We start from the raw sequence: 18471 nt of genomic DNA, 5'->3' as shown, positions 1-18471 counted from the left end.
CGAACTTTTTTAAGTGAAATTAAGCAACTAATAAAAGCTTAGCTTCGAATCTCGGACATCTTATTTTTTTTATATTTAAAATATGAGTTTCAACCACCACACTGTTTGATTAAAAAAATGATAAAGGTTAGACCAAAAACAAGTAAAGTAACGTTTTTTTAATAAATTGATGAAATAAAAAGAGTCATTACAAACTCACAGTCACACGCATGAGCTAAGATTCGAATCCCGTCACAACATTCCGCTAAACAATTTCGGCAACTTTGTTAGTTGGGTCGGGCTTTTCTTTTGTCCTAATAGTAGAGTAAGGGTTTTATTTAGATCTTTGAACATTGTCATGTAACATATTTGGGATTTCAATGTGTCGTTGATCTTTTTGTACAGTTTAAACATATCATTGATTTTCTTGTTCTTCTGAAATGACAAAAAAAAATGTTGTCTAGTTTAAACGTGTCATGGATCATTTAGTTTGTAACCTTCAAAGAAACCATTTGCGAAAATAGAAAGTGAATAAGGTAAGGTAATAGAAGATCGGAAGATGAAAATTGGGGGGAGGAGAATAGGGGTAGAACGTGAATCTCCCCCGCTTCTAAAATGAGAAAACATGAAGATGGATCTCTTGTCAAAAGTTTGGAGAAGAGTGGTCTGATGTAGAGATTATTGCGATTTTTTGTTTCTTTCTCATCAACAAAAAAACATGTTATAGTTGTAATGTTGCTTCGAATAGTGTACAAAGTTGTTAATTGAAGAAGAAGAAAAACATTAGAAAGTGTAATATTGTCAGGAAAGTAACCCATGGGGAATGGATTTTTGAATTTTTGATATTATAAATTATAAATATCAATATAACTAAGTAAATATAAATATATTATTTAATTTAATTTTTTTTTAAACAAGCAAAAATGGTATATATATATATGTATATATATAAACCACATAAAGCAACTCCTCTAGCACAAGATGTGCCAAAAGAATTACCTAATGAATAAAGTAGCAGTTACACAACCAACAAACAAACCATTAAGTGATGCTCAAGCATTGAAACGGACATGAACACCACATATCTATGCCAAACTTAAAGGCAACTTTTTTGGATTTCATCCAGGCTAAAGACAAATATTTCACTTTATCTAGCAACCTAGGCATAGGAGGAGTTACAACATTATTGGAAAGCCTATTATTGCGCTCATTCCATAAGATCCACACGCACAATAGCCAAATAAGCTGAAGGAATGACCGCTTTGCTTTGCCACCACCTGCTAGATGCACGAATTGAAGAAAGTGATCGGTTATAACATTAGTGTCGACACCTATAATGCCCAACCAATGATGCACTAGGGGCCAAAACAATGAATAAATATTACAAGATAAAAACAAATGTTGTGTTGTTTCCACTAAGCCGCAATCAGCGGCGCACAAAGAAGCTTCTGAAGAAATAACCTGTCTATAGACCAGGTTGGACTTAGTTGGCAATCTGTCACGAAGCAACCTCTAGGCAAAGATAGAAACCTTCAACGGCACCTGATTATGCCAAATCAAAGATGATGCATGACGCAATAGGAGTATCCTTTGTAGTTAGCAGATGATAGGAACCACGAACTGAGTACCCTTCAGAAGGGTCCAGTAACCAAACCCACCTATCTGAAACATTAGCATACAAATAAACATCAAGCAATAAATTCCTACACTCCTCTAACTCCTCTTCCTCCCACCCCCACAGTCTCCTCCTCCACTTCCATGCCTCCCCCCTGCTCAAAACCAAAAGAAAACAAATTCGCCACTGTAATGAATTTGTTCTCGGAAAGAGCAAACAGCCGAGGATACCTCACTCACAAAGTAGGCGACCCTAACCACTTATCAAACCAAAACAGAGTATCGGAACCATCCCCCAACTTCTTCGACACAGACTCCCCAAACTAGCCTCCACCAACAACACCGCCCCCATCCCTAATCCTCGCCACCTCCCTCCACCAAGAAGAATAACTCCGGCCCCAACCTCCAACCTCCCACCTACTTCGCCATAACGGGCGACTAAAACTCGATACCACAAATCACTACTATCAACAAGCATACTCCAACACCACTTTCCTAACAAAGCCTGATTAAACTCCTTCAACTGTCTCACCCCCAAACCTCCAAACTCCTTATGGAGGCACACATTATGCCACCCTATCCAAGATATTTTCCTATTATCCTCACTCCTACCCCAAAAAAAAATTATTAAACAAAGATTCAAGGGAAGAGATTATACCTTATGAATATACATAGATGTCATATTTCTCCTTGAAACTTCGGTACAGACTAATAAAATTGAAGAAGTTCGAAATAAATTGGGTTTTCAACCAACTTTTGCGCGGTTGATAGAATTGGTCAAAGCGGTAGATTGGCAATTCTTTGGCATCACACTATCTCATATTGTACCATCAATTACTCTACAAACTTCATCAACTGAAAGGTTGTTGTATCATATGGTTCTCACTTGTGGTTTACCAATTTTATGGCTTCTCGAAAAATGAAGAGCTTCTTAGGATCTTCTTAATTCTTATAGATTTATATTTTGACACTTTTGACTCGTGGTGCATTGCAGGAGATTTTAATGACTTACTATCTCAAAACGAAAGGGGGGTGGGGGGGTGCAATCCAACATTACAACCTTATCATTTTGTTCATATAAAATTATGAATTCACCTGGATTAAAAGTCATCATGCTCTAGAACTAGTTGAAGAAAAACTAGATCACAGCCTCACCACTTAATATTGGCTCAATATTTTTCCGAACTATAAGTTGTTGAATGTGGTGGTTGATCGGTCAAACCACTCCTCACTTACATTGAGATTTTATCAATCAAAATTTGTCCATAATGCTCGAGTGTTCGAGTTTGAAAAATAAGATTCTCGAGGAACCCGAATCATAAGGTGTCAAAAGTATGTGCGACAATTAAATGTCTGAACATCTAATCATAGAATTATAATGTTGTTATGAAGATTGTGACAAATATGGTAAGAGAATCAAAACTCGCTTCAAAGTGTGTGCGCGCACACACACATGTGTATTTGTCTCTGTGAAATGGAAAGAAACATGGGCTACCAAATTGAGGCCGCGAGGGAGAGGTTCTAAATAACTCAAAAAAAGTGTTGGGTTACTAAACCAAGAAGATGGCGCTAACTCAAAATTCAAAGTAGTTGTTGCAAAGAAGCAGATTACATTGGGTAGGCGACAATGATATTAACTCAAAATTCTTCCATGTTGTCGCATCAACAGGGAGGAAAATAAATCACGTTTAGATTTTGGTCAATGATGAGGGTGTAACAGTGAACGGCCCTCATGTCAATGATACTAATATATAATGGCTCAACTTGAGAGTTAGGGCCTCATGTCAATGATACTAATATTGTGCTCATCTAAAAAACAAAATTACCACCACTATGTAGTATCTTATTCAAAGTATTGGCCTTATAATCTTCCTCCATAGGTACATTTCTTTGAAACAATATGATTTCTTACTTTCTTTTCTCTAAATTTTACCATGCACAATATTGTGACCATTCTCACTCACACTCACTTCTCTCATTCATTCATGTGCTTCCTTCCATCACTAGTACCATTTATTTTTCTTCTCCCTTTTTGAGTTCCATTTAACTCTTGTTATTCTCACATACAAAAATTATTTTCATGTGATATGCTCCGTGTGTGCGCGCACCTGTGCATGCATGCATGCGTGACATGAAAAAAAAAAAAAAATTGAACAATAAAGGCATACTTAAAAAAGAAGTAAATCATATAAATGCATTGTGCCAGAATCGTCACCTACAACGTGCTATTTACTTGCAGTTGCAATTTTTTTTTTATAATGACCCCCCCCCCCCCCCGGCTAAGATTTTTTATTAGTGTGTAACTCAATTTTTTTTATTAATAATGAAGGATTCCGTTAATCAATATAAAAAAGGGCCACTTGTTAAGTAGTCCAAAAAACAAGTTTTATTTTGAGAATTGTATGTTCAACAACTTGAAACTTTAGAAATTGATTTTTTCCACATAAAATTTATCATTTATCTCCTTTTTTTATTTCTTAACTAATATTGGTAGGATACTTGTTAATATGGCCCAAAAATGGCAAAAACTCAAATTTAATTAATGAGTTTTCTTTTTCAATGACATATGAAAAAAATTAGGCCTATTATAATTTCAATTTTGGCTCAAGCTTGATATAAATTAAATAATCAATATTTTTTTTGGCAAACTAGAGTAATCAATTAGAGTTATATTTTCAATTGCACACAAGCTTATGAAATGCTTTCATGATTATCAAATTCTAATGAGACAATAAGCAATCGACACATTTGACTTGACCGAGTCTCTTAATAATGTAAATATGTGTAAAATGAAGGCAAATTCTATGGTACATCCAATAAATTTGGGTTATCGGTACACCAATTCATTAAATTAATAATAAATTAATTGTTTTTTTGAAGAAAAATAATTATTTTCTATCATTGACAACTATAATAATTAAATTTTATTTACCAAAAGCTTCGACGAAATAAAATTTAATTTTTACTACTCATAACAATGAATATTGATTATTTTTTATAACAAAATATAAATTTTTTAATATGATCCTTATAAACAATGATATGACGTTTTCTAAAATATAAATATTGACAAATAACTTTTTATTTCATAAAAATAATCGTTAATTTATAAGTTTTGTGAAACAAAAATACCGATACACTAAAATTTTTGAGTGTACCGTAGAAGTTCCCATGAATGATTTCATAAATCAATATACACGTGTGTATATTATGCACAAACCTTCTATTATGATTTTTTGATGACATATAGCTTGTCTTGTATAACTTCAAACTTGAAATGTGAACTTCACAATGAAAGATAAATAGTATATATATATATATATATGTGGGGTATTTTAGCAAGTTATAACTAAAAAGTTAATAAATACACTTTAAGGTGTATGTTACTATAACACACCTTCTAAAAAAAACAAGTGGATGTGTTCTAGCAAATCCTATAGGCACCCACTTATTTTTAAGAAGGAGTATTTTAGTAAATGAATAACTAAAAAGTGGTTAAATACACCCTAAGGTGTAGCTTTGCTAAAACACTCCCACATAAAAATTAGTGGGTGTGTTCTAGCAAACTCATATATATATATATATATAATGTTAAAAAAATATACATATACATAATATATTATGTACAAATCAATCTATTATAATAATTTAATTTCATTTAGAAAATCTTACATTAGTCGCAAACTTCAATTATATACACACACACGCGTGTTTATAAATTATTAAGAAATGTATGATATCGTGTCAAAAAAAAGAAATGTATGATATTTGGATTTAATTTCATTTAACTCTTATAACTCTTCTATGATATTCATTTGGAGTGGTTATTGCCAATGTTATTGTCTCAATCAAGGGAAGTGTGAATTACATTATACTGATAGAAGCGTTACTTGTACAATTGTGGAACTTCACCATGATTGAGAGTAAATATTTGTAAAAAAGAACGTTTACATAGATTTTATAAAGAGTGTTTACACGTTCTTTTTATTGATGATGAAAAGTGGAATCTCACCATGATTGAGAGTTTATTGATACCACCAAATTCGTCCCTGCGATCTTAAAGTGTGTTTTTTTTTTTTTTTTTTTTTTTTTTATATTGATACCACCAAATTCAGCAACTTAATATGATAATTTGAAGGAATTGTTATTGTTTTGTATTACTATATAAATAATAAATTAGGGAAAATGAAATATACTCATATACGGGCTGACCTGATAGGCTTGATATTTTTTTTTTTTGTTTTTTTTATAAGCTTAAGCCTAACTCATTTAAATTAATAGGTTTTTTAAAAAGCTCATGTTTGAACTTTTTATTAAACGAGTTAGGTCGGGCCGAGCTTTCAGCAGGTCGGGCCATAGGCCCCTGACGAGCAGTCTGTCCTATTCCCACCCCTAATGAACCTAGAGAGAAGGTGGAGTTTCTCTCACTAAAAAACTAGGGTCGACCTTGAAAATGGAGTTGAAGAGATAAATTTTTTGGATTTTAGGTTAGAGTTGACTCAGCCTCCATTTGACTCATATCCATGACAAGTCTCTCAGCAACTTCTTATTGAGTTTGAAGTGAACAATTTTTGATTTTTTTTTTTTGGGATTGATTGATACCGTTGATGATGAAGATGAAGAAAAGTAAAATAAATTAGGTGTTTGTGGTTGACTATTAGATTCAACACATAACTACAAGATCCAATGGTTTCTTTTTTGAAAGAAAAAAATGGTTAAAATTAAAAAATTAATGAGGTATTTGGCGGACCACCGACAATGTAGATCTACCTTAAATGTTAGGGGTTATAAATAGATGGAGATGACCGAATTGATTGACGAGAGCATAATCGAGAGCAAAACGGCAGAAATATTAGTTATGAGACCAAATAAACCTAAAAAATTAGTTAAAAGAGTAATGTTTGTTTTAAAATTAGACCAAATGAACCTAGAAAATTAGTTAAATGTGACCAAATGAACCTAGACATAGAGAGAATAATGTGTGGTATTTATAAGACCAAAACGAACCTAGAAAATTAGTTAAGAGATGATCATAGTGAATGATTTTTTAGCTTTAAAAATACCATTCACTTGTAATTTAAAATAAGTTAAATGTGATGAGCTTAACTTTTTGGTTGTTGCTAATAATGAAAGGAATCATTACATATGATGATATATTTAATAAATACCATGAAGGATACTTTAAGCAATGTATGTTATTCTTTTATTTTGTAAGATACGAATTCAATAAAATTAAATGAACTTAACTACTCCTCCGTTTAATTGTTGTATTTGAGTTGTATGTGGTTCTTAAGAAAATTATTTGTTGGTTGTTTTTATTTTTGATAGAGTAGTTAGTTGGGTTGATTTTAATGGTAAAATTAATATTATTTACTTGAGTATCTTTATTAATCGTAGTTAAGAAGAATGAAATCAATAAACAAAGATATATTAGTGGCAAAGAAATAAACGTATTTCGGTATTTGTATTCTAAAGTCAATCAATTTTTTTCTTTGATATCAAAATCAATCATTTTGAATCAAAGAAAAAATGCAAAAGTGATAATTATTATGAGAGAGTAACATAATTAAGTTCGTTTGTAAAGAAGTCCAGAGTGAGTATATAATATATGAATAACAGAGTTAATGGAATGATTTAAATGAAGTGCTCTATAATGTATCCTTTGCTGCTATACATTTTTTACAAACTAACTCTTGTTTGTTCAGGTGAACTATAGGGTAAGAACATAGCAAATTTTACTTACACAGAGATAGGCATTAGTATTAGGAAGAAAAAAAGTTCTTAACCTAAAAACAACCTATAATTACAAGTAACAGCTAATCCCAAATACTGAATCTAGCATCATGTATTCTGGTGGAAAATTGGAAACTATCCCTAGCTGATAACACACATGTGAATGACATCTTCAACATTCATATCCTACCTAAATCACTTCTTTTGGGTGATCATGAGACAGATGAAGGCCACAATACGAGCAACTATACCGTAAAAAATGAGGACAGCTAGACAAATAGGCCAATCATTGACATTATAACCGCTATTCATCAGTGAACTACAACGAGTTATCAGCCATACGCCGGTGTACCTGAAGAAAAAAATATTAGATTGAAATAGTATTATATAGCTAGATTAGTAAAATGCAATTATATCCTAACATGAGCAATGTATTTTCAAGTTTATATTTACATTTTATAACAGTTGTAAGATATTGTCTTTTCCTAAGTTGGGTATATTATTACCCAAAAATATGTTAAGCAAGGTCCAAAAGTAGTAGTGAGGGGTTGAGGGCAATGCATGAATTATACATATCAACAGAAAAAGCATTGATGCTATGATCCCACACCTGAACTTGGTTTTTCACATCTAATCATGATTCATGAGGTTTCATTAATTTAGTAACCTTGTCATTGGTTAAACTGAGGGGAATAAGAAGTCACTAATTAAAACATACCTTTCAGCATTTGCAATAATAAAGGCCTCCAAAGCCCATTTTGGGTAACACATTTTAATTAGGATCTTCATAAAGGTAGTATCTCTTGTTTGGTTTGCAATGAGAGTCATAACAACAGGGAGAAGCACTGACCACTACAAGTGTTGAAAAAACAATACACAAGAAGAAAAGAAAAACGACGTAAGTGCAGTTATTATCAGTAATTATGTGTAAGAAAATGTGTATAAACTGATACGATCCATACCAGCTGAGCAGGAGCAGGCTCAAAATAAATTGCTAATGCGTATGCCATGCCAGTCACACAGTATACAAGGCATACCAAAACCGCATAATTACTTTCGAAGCTTGACCTTGGATTGCTAAAAAAGTAGAACATGGATAAATAAATGAGAGGTTTGACGATTGTACTGAAAAGATCAATTGTATCTTTGGCCAAAAAATGAGCTAGACTGCTGATCCCTGATGCACTCTCCCTCCAGTATTGTAATTTATCCATAGAAAATGATCTCAGAGCTGCAATCTTGCAAAGTAGAGCTGCATATATGTAATATTTATGAGGGAAGAAATGTACAGAATGCTTTTCAGCAATACAAAAATCAATCAATTGTTTTTCTTCTTTCTAACAAGTATTTTAGAATTTTGATTGGCTCTAACTCAACTCCATAAAACCGTTTTTTTTTAACTCGGTATCCGGCCTAAGGAAATAAGATGGATCCAAATATGGTTTATGATAGAACATTATGGCGTAATTTGATCCATGTAGCCGACCCCACTTAGTGGGATAAGACTTGGTTGTTGTTGTTGTTGGTATCCGGCCCAAGGACCGACTAATCCGGGGGACCAATCCCACCATCTCCATAAAACTGATTTATAAGGAGGGATGTCTCTGATAAGTATCTAACCACTTGGGAAACCCTTCCTGAAAAGCTATCTATCAAGGAGGAAGAACCAAGTCACTTAATGCTCCACTGAACATCCCATACTACCCATAAAGCACCGACAGTTACACAAACACCGGACACGATACTAACAATGACACACACACACACACACTAGTAACAATTTAAGAAAATAAAAGTGACTGAATGTGAATCACATGAGTTAGCATCTTGTCGGTGTTGGACACTGTCGCATATCAGAGACACCTTCGATCTAAAGTGTCGGTGCTACAGAGCATACCACTCTGTGGGACCTGGGCACCCCTTAATAGTTAATACCCAAGTCCCTACCATAATTTTGAAAATCGACTTGTAAGGTGAGGGATGTCTTCACCTTATAAACGTTTTTCTCTGGCCATATCATTTTTTTGACGGGAAACTATGACAAAAGTTGAATAATGTAAAAACCACATAACCTTTTACAAGAATCTAAAATTAGATGTTCAATTAACCAAAGACACAAAAGAGTGGTTCAGTTTTAGTTGCTCAATAAGGAGACTAATTCAACAGGGAGCTTTCAAACTTACATACAGCAATGACAGTATATGTATATCCAAGAGATCCAAATGTTTCATCGTTTACTTTAGTAAGAGTTCCCAGGATAGCACCAGCAACTAATAAAAGGAGATAGTCAACTGCTTGTGCTTTTGCTTCTCGCAGCTGCTGCTTACCAACCCTGAAAGGAACGGACCAAGTTGATAAATAATCAATGTCCTTCACACAGTAAATCATTCGTGCCAAGTTAAAATACAAACAACTCAATTTGTTCAAAAAAGGCTATGAAGTTTAACAATCATTAATCAACTATCCAAAAATTTGAGCCATTGAGATGAAGATACATAAGATTTTTTACAGTATATTTCTAAAATGGCCTCATGCAAAAGTAAATTAGGCCTGAAACATGGACACTGACTGTATAGGTCTACCTACCTGAATTGGAATCCAATTTGTTATTAAGAATTGAACTCTATAGACCGCTTGGTCATAAAGGCTCTTATACCATATTTAAGACCAAAATATTCTAACAACCATCTCATGAAATAACAATCCAAAAAGCTTAAGCTATAAAAATGATTTTATATCATATTTAACACGGACAAAGACTAGACTAACTTAAATCTCATGTTTCATGATGAAAACTCTACACTATATCTTTTACTTGTTTATATGAGATGAAATACATAAGTGATACTTCAGATTTATTTCTCATCAAAACTCAGCTTTCTTTAAATGACAATAACAGTAATTAGTAGTTGTTAGTAATTATTTCTTATAGGAACCAAAAGCTGAGAAGCCTGGTTACTAGAAACTAGAAATCGAGCCTCGATAATTAATTGGCTGCAAGGGCAATTGTATCAATATTAAATCATAGAATTTCATACCGCCCAAGGTAGTATCTATACTGCCGACCTACACCAGGAGTTATTCGGCCAGATAAGTCCTTAGTCGATAAGAAGGTTGCCTCTATACGATCTTTATGCAACTGCACATTACTTTTCATATCCTCCCAAAACTCATCGGCAAATGATTGATCAGCAGCATCATCAGCACCCTTTATTTCATGATTTACAGTTGAGGAAGACGAAGCAGAAATTTCATTAGCATAATGAAGCATATCTGGTGGTACTGGGTAACCATTATGAATCATCCATCTGACAGGTAGTTGTTGATAAGTCACACCTTCATTTGGTTTCACTAAACCTTCCAGAATGTCAATAAAATGGTCTGGAGGATTCACGCGATCAGGAACAGGGATACCAATGCCGGCAAAGTATTCTTCTACTTTTTTTACAGGTCCGTGATATGCAGTAAGGCCACCTTTTGCTAGAAATATTATATCATCAAACATTCTGAACAAAGTATAGCTGTATCACAACAAAATAAAAAGTCAGATTTTAACTTTATGTTAGAATGTTTGAAGAACATTTTTATTCTATGCTTAATTACTCTGGTGACATTACCTTGGTTGATGAAGTACCATGCAAACATTTACCCCTTCAGCAGCTTCACGACGAAGTGCTTTCAGCAGTAAAGAGGAAGATGCACTGTCCAGACCAGTTGTAGGCTCATCTAAGATTAACAATGAAGGCTCCATAACCATCTCCAACCCTACATTTACACGTTTTCGTTGTCCACCAGATATGCCTCGCCTCTCTACTGTCCCAACAAGGGAATCTCTTATTGCCTGGAGTCCCAAGGTTTCAATTACTCTTTCAACAATCAGAACCTTATCTGGTTTTGGCATGTCATCAGATAGTCTCCAGTAATAAGAAGCAGACATTTAAATGAAATAAAAATTAGAAAAGGGTAAAAACTCAATAGAATCAACAGAAAAATACAAAGACTTCGTTAAAATACATGGATTAGTTTTGAGATTTATTTTTGCTTCATGATTAATTTCTTGTTTAATTGGAATTAGTAGAATTGTATTAGTTTGGTATTCAATAGTCCAGTCTCTTCAAAAACATATATAACATATTTGCTTTGTGAAATTACTAGACCATACTTAGACTAAGCTATCTCAGTACCCCAAAACTAATGGATTTTATCAACGTCTTCCGTATGAAACTAATGAGAGGGTTGTTGTGAAAAATTAAGGTTCCAAGATAATATAGGACATTTTTCTTAAGACAAGATTCCAAATCCTAAATAAATAGGAAAACAAATCATGATAATAACTAAGTAATATGGAAACACTATCTTAAGAGATACTCTAAAATAAGAAACTAATCATATGAGATAATTCAAGATAATATAGGACATTTTTCTTATATTTAACAGATACCAAACATAGTTGTACATGAAAATATTGATACAAACAAATAAAGAGAAGCAAGTAACAGAAGCACATGGAAAGAAGCAACTTTTTTATTGAGTGAATAAAAAAGTGTAGGGGAGAGTGATCTCCAACGAGGGTTTCCCCTTATACAAAGGATTACTCCTTTCATGAACATTAAAACAAATTACATGCATTTTAAGCATTGAAAATAAAAATGTACAAATTGAGTTCTGCATGGAAAGTGGGTACCTGCATCTTGCACTGAAACGAAGATTTTCCTCCACCGTCAAGTTCCCATGCACAATATCATCTTGTGGCACATATCCAACAATTTTCTGATAACAGTGAATGGATTCAGGTCTTCCATTGACAAAAATTGAGCCTGTCATAGTGCATCCTCTTATTTTCCCTGCCAGGGCAGAAAGAAATGTAGTTTTGCCAGCTCCCGAGGGACCCATCACAGCTGAAACTCGACCGGGCATGATTTTACCTGTCACACACCTCAGTATATGTTTTCTTTTCCCTTTCAAAGTAAGGGTTACATCTTTGAAAGCTACCTCGATCTCAGGCCTCGATTTAATATCCTCCTCAACTTCAGAAGCCATTGAAATCACTCCTGAGAAGGTCAAGTTATTGTTTTTCTCTTGTTGAGCTTTCTCCTTCTCAATCTGACCATAAGCATATCTTAAAATTTGACTTTGCGTATGTAAATTTTTTCCCTTTGGCATTTGCTTTTTAATATTTTTGTCCCCAATCTTTAGATTGAATCCTTCATTACTATTAGGGTCGTCAAAGGAATCCAACATTTTAGTAAGGTTGCTAGGTTCCTTTGTTTGGCCTTTTATAGCTGCAGATGCCAGTGCTGGAGGAGGTGGCAAACCTGAATTGCTCATAGCAGGATTAGCTTGCTCCCCTTGCTTTACTGATTTTTTGCGAGAAAAAGTGCGTGATAGCTGGTGCGTTAATCCCAACTTATGCTTTTTAGCAGCATCTTTTGCCAACTTCCACCTTTCTCGAGCTTGTACAGTTTCTCTCACCTGTCTTGCTGCAGCTTCTCTTGATTTAGCTTTCCTTCTTTCTCGTGTAGCTAGAACTTGATCAGAACAGTTATAAATGAAGATCAGGACAGTACTCAATCCAACCTACAAAGGGAAATTAATGATGCTAAATATTATAAACTAGAAATAGAGAGAAGAAATGCTTGGCAAAAATTTCAAAGTATTTCACGCCCTTTCATAACATATGCATATATAAGAAAAGCAAGTAAACTTTGGGTCATTTTTCTGCCGATCTCCTACTATGTTTTTTCATACTACGGGAAAAGACACCAGAGTTTGGACAAAGATGAGAAAGGAACAAAAGAATTAATAATCTGTTTGTAAGACAAAGCATAAAATCTATGTATCAAGAATAATCGTTCAAAAACCAAATTGCAATAAAAAGCCCGATATAGCGTAAAATGAAAAAGTAAAGTTGGATGGAAGTTTTCCATATTGCCTAAAGAATGAAGAAAAACTAAAGAGAAAAAGAACCAAAGCAAGCATGATTTCATCCAATGCCATGTCGTATTCTACTTACAATAAGCAGAGCACCATAAGCATGCATATTTTGGGTTGTTGTGTTTGGATTACATTGGCTGAAACTGGAGCATACTGCAAAAAATGAACAATACAACCTAAGCTTCTGAATAATAACCTCCAGAGTGTATAAATGAGACTTACTATATACGTAACAACAAAAAAAGACTTACGATTCTGATGAGTAGAACCCATCCTGCAGTAATATCTGAAATTGGAAAGGCATAATGAGTAAGAATGTTGAGCAATCAGAATGAGTTTGGTTGTGATAGACATGAAAAGTAGCATTGCGTAATAATGGAGTTTTGGAGAACATTATCTGGTGACAAGAATTTTAGACAATTTAGACTGTAGCAAAAGGAGGAATGAGACAAATCAATACCCACGATCGCAAGAAACTTTACGTGTTGTAGTTGGGCAGTATGATCCAGGAGAACAGAAAATATCACTATTGTTCAGCACACCAGTCCAAATATCAGCACTACCACAATCATGATCTGTTTCTCCCGAAGGTATCTGGTAACTATATCTGCAATTTCATTTTTACGTTTTAGGGATGAAACTTGGACAACAATGGATATAAATTAACATGAAGATGGAGCTTACGGTTCACATAGTCCAGTCTGTTTGTTCAGTTTTGCAAGTGGACAATAAGAACCTAGGGGGCAAGCTTCATTCAGAGGAAAATGAGAAAGGTTAAAAATGTAATGCTTGAGCAGCGAATTCTCATCCACAAAAGATAATTTAGATATTAAATGAAATAAAAGTTACTTTCTGTAGAATATGGAATTTAACATGATGACTAACAAAAGAAAAACAGAAGGGAAAAAATGCAAGTCTGTTTATGCAATATATAGACAAACAACCAGCTTGATTAACAAGGTATATGTTTATCTTGATATATGCAATTATCTCAGGCATTCACATCTCATATTTAGGACAGAATGAAGGATCTATGCCTATTTTCTAAGGTTGTTACATGTATATTATGTGCTGAAGCTTGAATAAAAAGATAATTAATTGATCAGAAGACCGAAATAATGGAAGAGATCACATATGGAAGGAGTATATGATAGTGCATGCATCAACAATAACAAAACCCAATAATTAGCATAAACTCAACCATAATTCCTAATTAAAAGTAATATTTCAAGAGGTATCATATACTTACGTATCATACAAGTCAATCCTTGAGGACAGAAAAAACCCTCGCAACAAGGTTTACAGTTTTTGGTTCTCTTTGGAATTTCCTTTATGTCCTTTTTTAGATCAATATCCTTGCCTGCACTACAAGCCCATCCAGGTTCACAACCGGAAACCCATGAGGTCAAATTGCAATTCTTGTTAGGTTTTACATAATTTTCAGATGATGCTCCTCCCTGTGCCACGAAACCATGGAAGTAGTACCTTATTTCAGCTGCAGTACATATTCGATCCCGGAAATCTCCTATCGATCAAATCACATAGTATTTAGGAACTGGCATAAAATGAATCACAGAAATTTGCGTCAAGCTGAACATTATACAAGATATATAAGAACAATGCAAGACTCAACTATTCCATAGATTTCCTCAGCCAACAAGTTTTCAATGCCTCAATTACCCTAAAAGTGCAACTTTGGCACCATACAGAGAGTAAAAAAAAAAAAAAAAATACTATCAAGAAAATCTGCTAAAGTTGAGTGGTTCAATGACATAATTTCATGCAACACATATCTATGAGAATTCTGGCTTCTTTGTATCATAAGGAGAACGGTAAATGCGAAAAACAACCAATATATTAAATTCTATACACTATTGAGCTGTAATCCCAATGGAGAAACGTCCAATTTTTTCACTTACCTATCATATTCCAAGGTCCAAAGACAGCCTACTAGCATGTAAATTCTACACACTATTGTTTATCTATCAATAGTCATTATCTTTGTGCAAAAGATACTAATACTGTATTTGAATTTTGGCTACTGTTCTTGTAAAAAAATGTTTAATTTCAAAATAAGATATGGAGGACTAATGGGTTTTAATGCGAGGGGGTGCTATACATACAATTATCTATGAGCTTTTGCCTAACAACAACTTAGAATTTTCTGTAAGTTTGAGTTTAACTTTGTGAAATACTAAGGTTATGTTTGATTCCACTTCTAGAGGAGCCAAAATTGACTCTGGTAGTGTAGAATTGATTCTGACATATTTGGTTGTTTTCGAGTAGAATTGATTTTGTCTTCGTAATTGATTCTACTTGAAGCTAGAATTTGTAGCTTTTGATTCTATAATTAATTTTTACACACAAATTTCAAGTTCAGCTCACTTTTACATGAATATATCCAAACACAAATAATTTACATTCAATTCACTCTTAGTCATAATCAATTCTTGTCAGTGCAAAACCAAACATATGCTAAAATATCAATATGAAAGCTCGTACCTTTTTTCTTAACACAAGAATCAACGAAATCCAACTTTCCTGTAAAATCAAAAGCTTCCTCCCAATCTTTTTTCCTGAAAGATAGTAAAAAAGTATGATCAACAAAAAAAATGGACACTTCAAAATCATTGTTGCATACTACATATGTCATAAACGTTGTGATATTGTGTCTACAATAAGTGATACTAAGTTATGTAGCACCGACACTTTAAATTGTTGACATGTTTGCACACCGACACGACAATGACACACGTAGTTACATTCATCCACTTCCGCTATTGTGAGTATCAATGTCATGTCTGGTGTTTGTGTTTGTACTTGATAGATGCTAACATGCATTCAAAGGTGCACATGTTAAGCTTAGGCCCGGTCTGGTAAACTAGCATATGCATGAGACTTATCATATAAGTGCGTATGTATAAGTTATTATCATAATCTATCCTAAAGAGCTTATGAAAATAAGCTGAAAAAATATGGATATGTGATAAGTTGTTTTCATAAACTAACTCATTTGGATTGACACAATGGTTTTTGTTGGGACCTTGAAATGCTCCCCTCAAGGTTCGATTATCCCCCCAATCTATGTGGGCTAAGTTCATAACTTTGTTTTTAAATGGGTCCCGCAGGTGGACGGTGGGATTGGACACCTATTAATATGTCCTTAGTCCGGATGAGTTTTTTAAAAAAATTATTTAAATAAGTGAATGTAGACATACGGATCCTTAATGCAGAAACTTAAACTGGATTTAATATCCTGATTCAAAAAAACAGCGATACTCTTAAGTTCCTTGTAGATTTCATCGGTGAAAAAGGAAGGGGCGGAATGAATCTTTGGCAACAGAGATAAAGAGAGTAAAAAGAGAACAATGCAGGAAACACAGTTCCTCATTTTTCATAATTTTTGGATTAATCGTTTGAAGAAGAAAAGCATGCCATGAAGATGATGAAAAATTGGTGAGAAAGGTTTGTGGAAAATGTGGAAGGAGGAGGAATGGCTTGGTTGGTTTTTGGATGAAGAAATGGCGGAGAGAAATGGTTGCCTAGATTCATGGATTTGCATTCTTTCTTTTTCTTTGCTTGCTTGCTTCTCAACCTTCGAGCTATGTAAGTTACTGATGGTTTCAAGGGACACTTGGCCTGCGTTTCAAAACAAAAACGCATATATTTTTTTTTTTGGCAAAATTACTCTAAAATCCTTTTTTTTTTTCTTACAAAAACAAACAACGATATTCATTTGTTCACATTGATGATAAAATATATTGATATAGTACAAATTCAAAGTGACCAAAATGAAAAGGATAATATACGAATAAACGCACAACATTCATGTTAATAATAGCAAAAAACAACAAAGTCCTCAGAATACTCATGTATTTGAATCTGCAACGTTGACAACACAAAAGTCATTGATTGAATATGCACTTGATCACAACTAATCTTTTGACATGAATCAAATAAACATTGCGCTAAGACAAGGAAATAGAAAAACACACCACATAAAGACGGAAAATTAAAACAAACAAAATAAAGCAAACAAAAGAAGACGAAAAATATGTGGAAATTATTTATTAAACTGAAATATAAAGAAAAATAATTTGGACGGTTGATTTCAAATCAAAATTGATCATAAATCACATCTCTTTAGTAGATCAAGAAGAAAAAAAGTGGTGACAATTAGAGGATTAGGAAGGAGAATAGATTTTTTATTTTTTTATTTACTTGTTATACTTGAATCCTTTATTTTATTTTATTTTATTTTCCAGTCCTTTATTTTGTAAAAACATGCATAATAAACCCCTTTTCTCAAAAAAAATATCTTAAAAAAAATATCTTAAAATGTTTGTCAATAAAAATAAAATACCTAGAATATTGATGAACACATTCATCATTTTCGTCACCATCTTTATATCTTCACTTAAACAAAAAATATAATAAAATACATGCTCACTTCCATCTTTCTCTAAACTCAAAACCCTTAAATTCTCAATAAATCCTAAAAAAAAAAAAAAGGGTAAAATTAGCTCAACCTCTTAATAATGAATGGGGAGCTTTGACCCAACGGTTATTGTTATTGTTAAATTAGTCTCTTAGAAGTGAAAAGTAATTGACGACCAAGAACCTTCCATGACAGAAGTTTTGTATCTCAAGATTGTCCTTTTCCATGTCTATATGCACAATCACGATCAATCTAAGTCATCTTAACAAGTAAAGAACAACAAAGAGATGTTAAAACTACATAGGTGGCCCTATGAAACATAATAATCAAATGTGAAAAGAGACAAGACTGAGGTTTTTTGACAACAAAAGAAACATTAAATCGACAAAAGAAGATCTTAGGCCCAAATTTTTTAAGGTTTATTGAGAATTGGGGTCGGTTTTTGAATTTAGAAGAAGATGTAGGTTAACCTAGCATTGAGATTCGTGCTATTTGAAAGTTTGTTAGTTTTCGTCCTTATATCAAATGTTTAATCTAAAATATGATAAGAAATATTTCAAATAAAGTTTTTAAGAAGATTTTCTTACAATCTTATAGATGTTGATCTTTTTCCATCATCTGATCACATACAACATCATCTAAAACATATTTCATCATCAATTTTTTAGTTTAGAAATATGATGAAAGAACTAAAGTTGTCGGATTTTAAAATAAGAGGATCAAATCTAGAAAATGGTGAACATAGACGAACCGAAATTACAATTAAGTCATTT

General features: G+C 33.3%; 1 protein-coding gene across 1 annotated transcript; it reads right to left on the bottom strand.

Moving 5' to 3' along the window:
• Positions 1 to 7231: 7231 nt before the first annotated feature.
• LOC11425051 (putative white-brown complex homolog protein 30) lies at positions 7232 to 16651 on the bottom strand. Its single transcript, XM_003590411.3, has 14 exons — positions 16479 to 16651; positions 15763 to 15836; positions 14510 to 14785; positions 13945 to 14008; positions 13721 to 13867; positions 13512 to 13546; positions 13340 to 13413; positions 12011 to 12903; positions 10944 to 11240; positions 10365 to 10847; positions 9510 to 9658; positions 8289 to 8578; positions 8045 to 8178; positions 7232 to 7678 (listed from the first exon to the last, which is right to left on the bottom strand). The coding sequence occupies exons 1-14, from the start codon at positions 16649 to 16651 to the stop codon at positions 7522 to 7524; spliced, it is 3246 nt and encodes a 1081-aa protein (XP_003590459.1). The 3' UTR covers positions 7232 to 7521.
• Positions 16652 to 18471: the final 1820 nt, after the last annotated feature.

Source organism: Medicago truncatula, chromosome 1 (assembly GCF_003473485.1).
Source record: "Medicago truncatula cultivar Jemalong A17 chromosome 1, MtrunA17r5.0-ANR, whole genome shotgun sequence".
NCBI lineage: Eukaryota > Viridiplantae > Streptophyta > Magnoliopsida > Fabales > Fabaceae > Medicago > Medicago truncatula.
The sequence above is the reverse complement of the archived record's forward strand: the minus strand, read 5'-3'. Positions and strand labels throughout refer to the sequence as shown.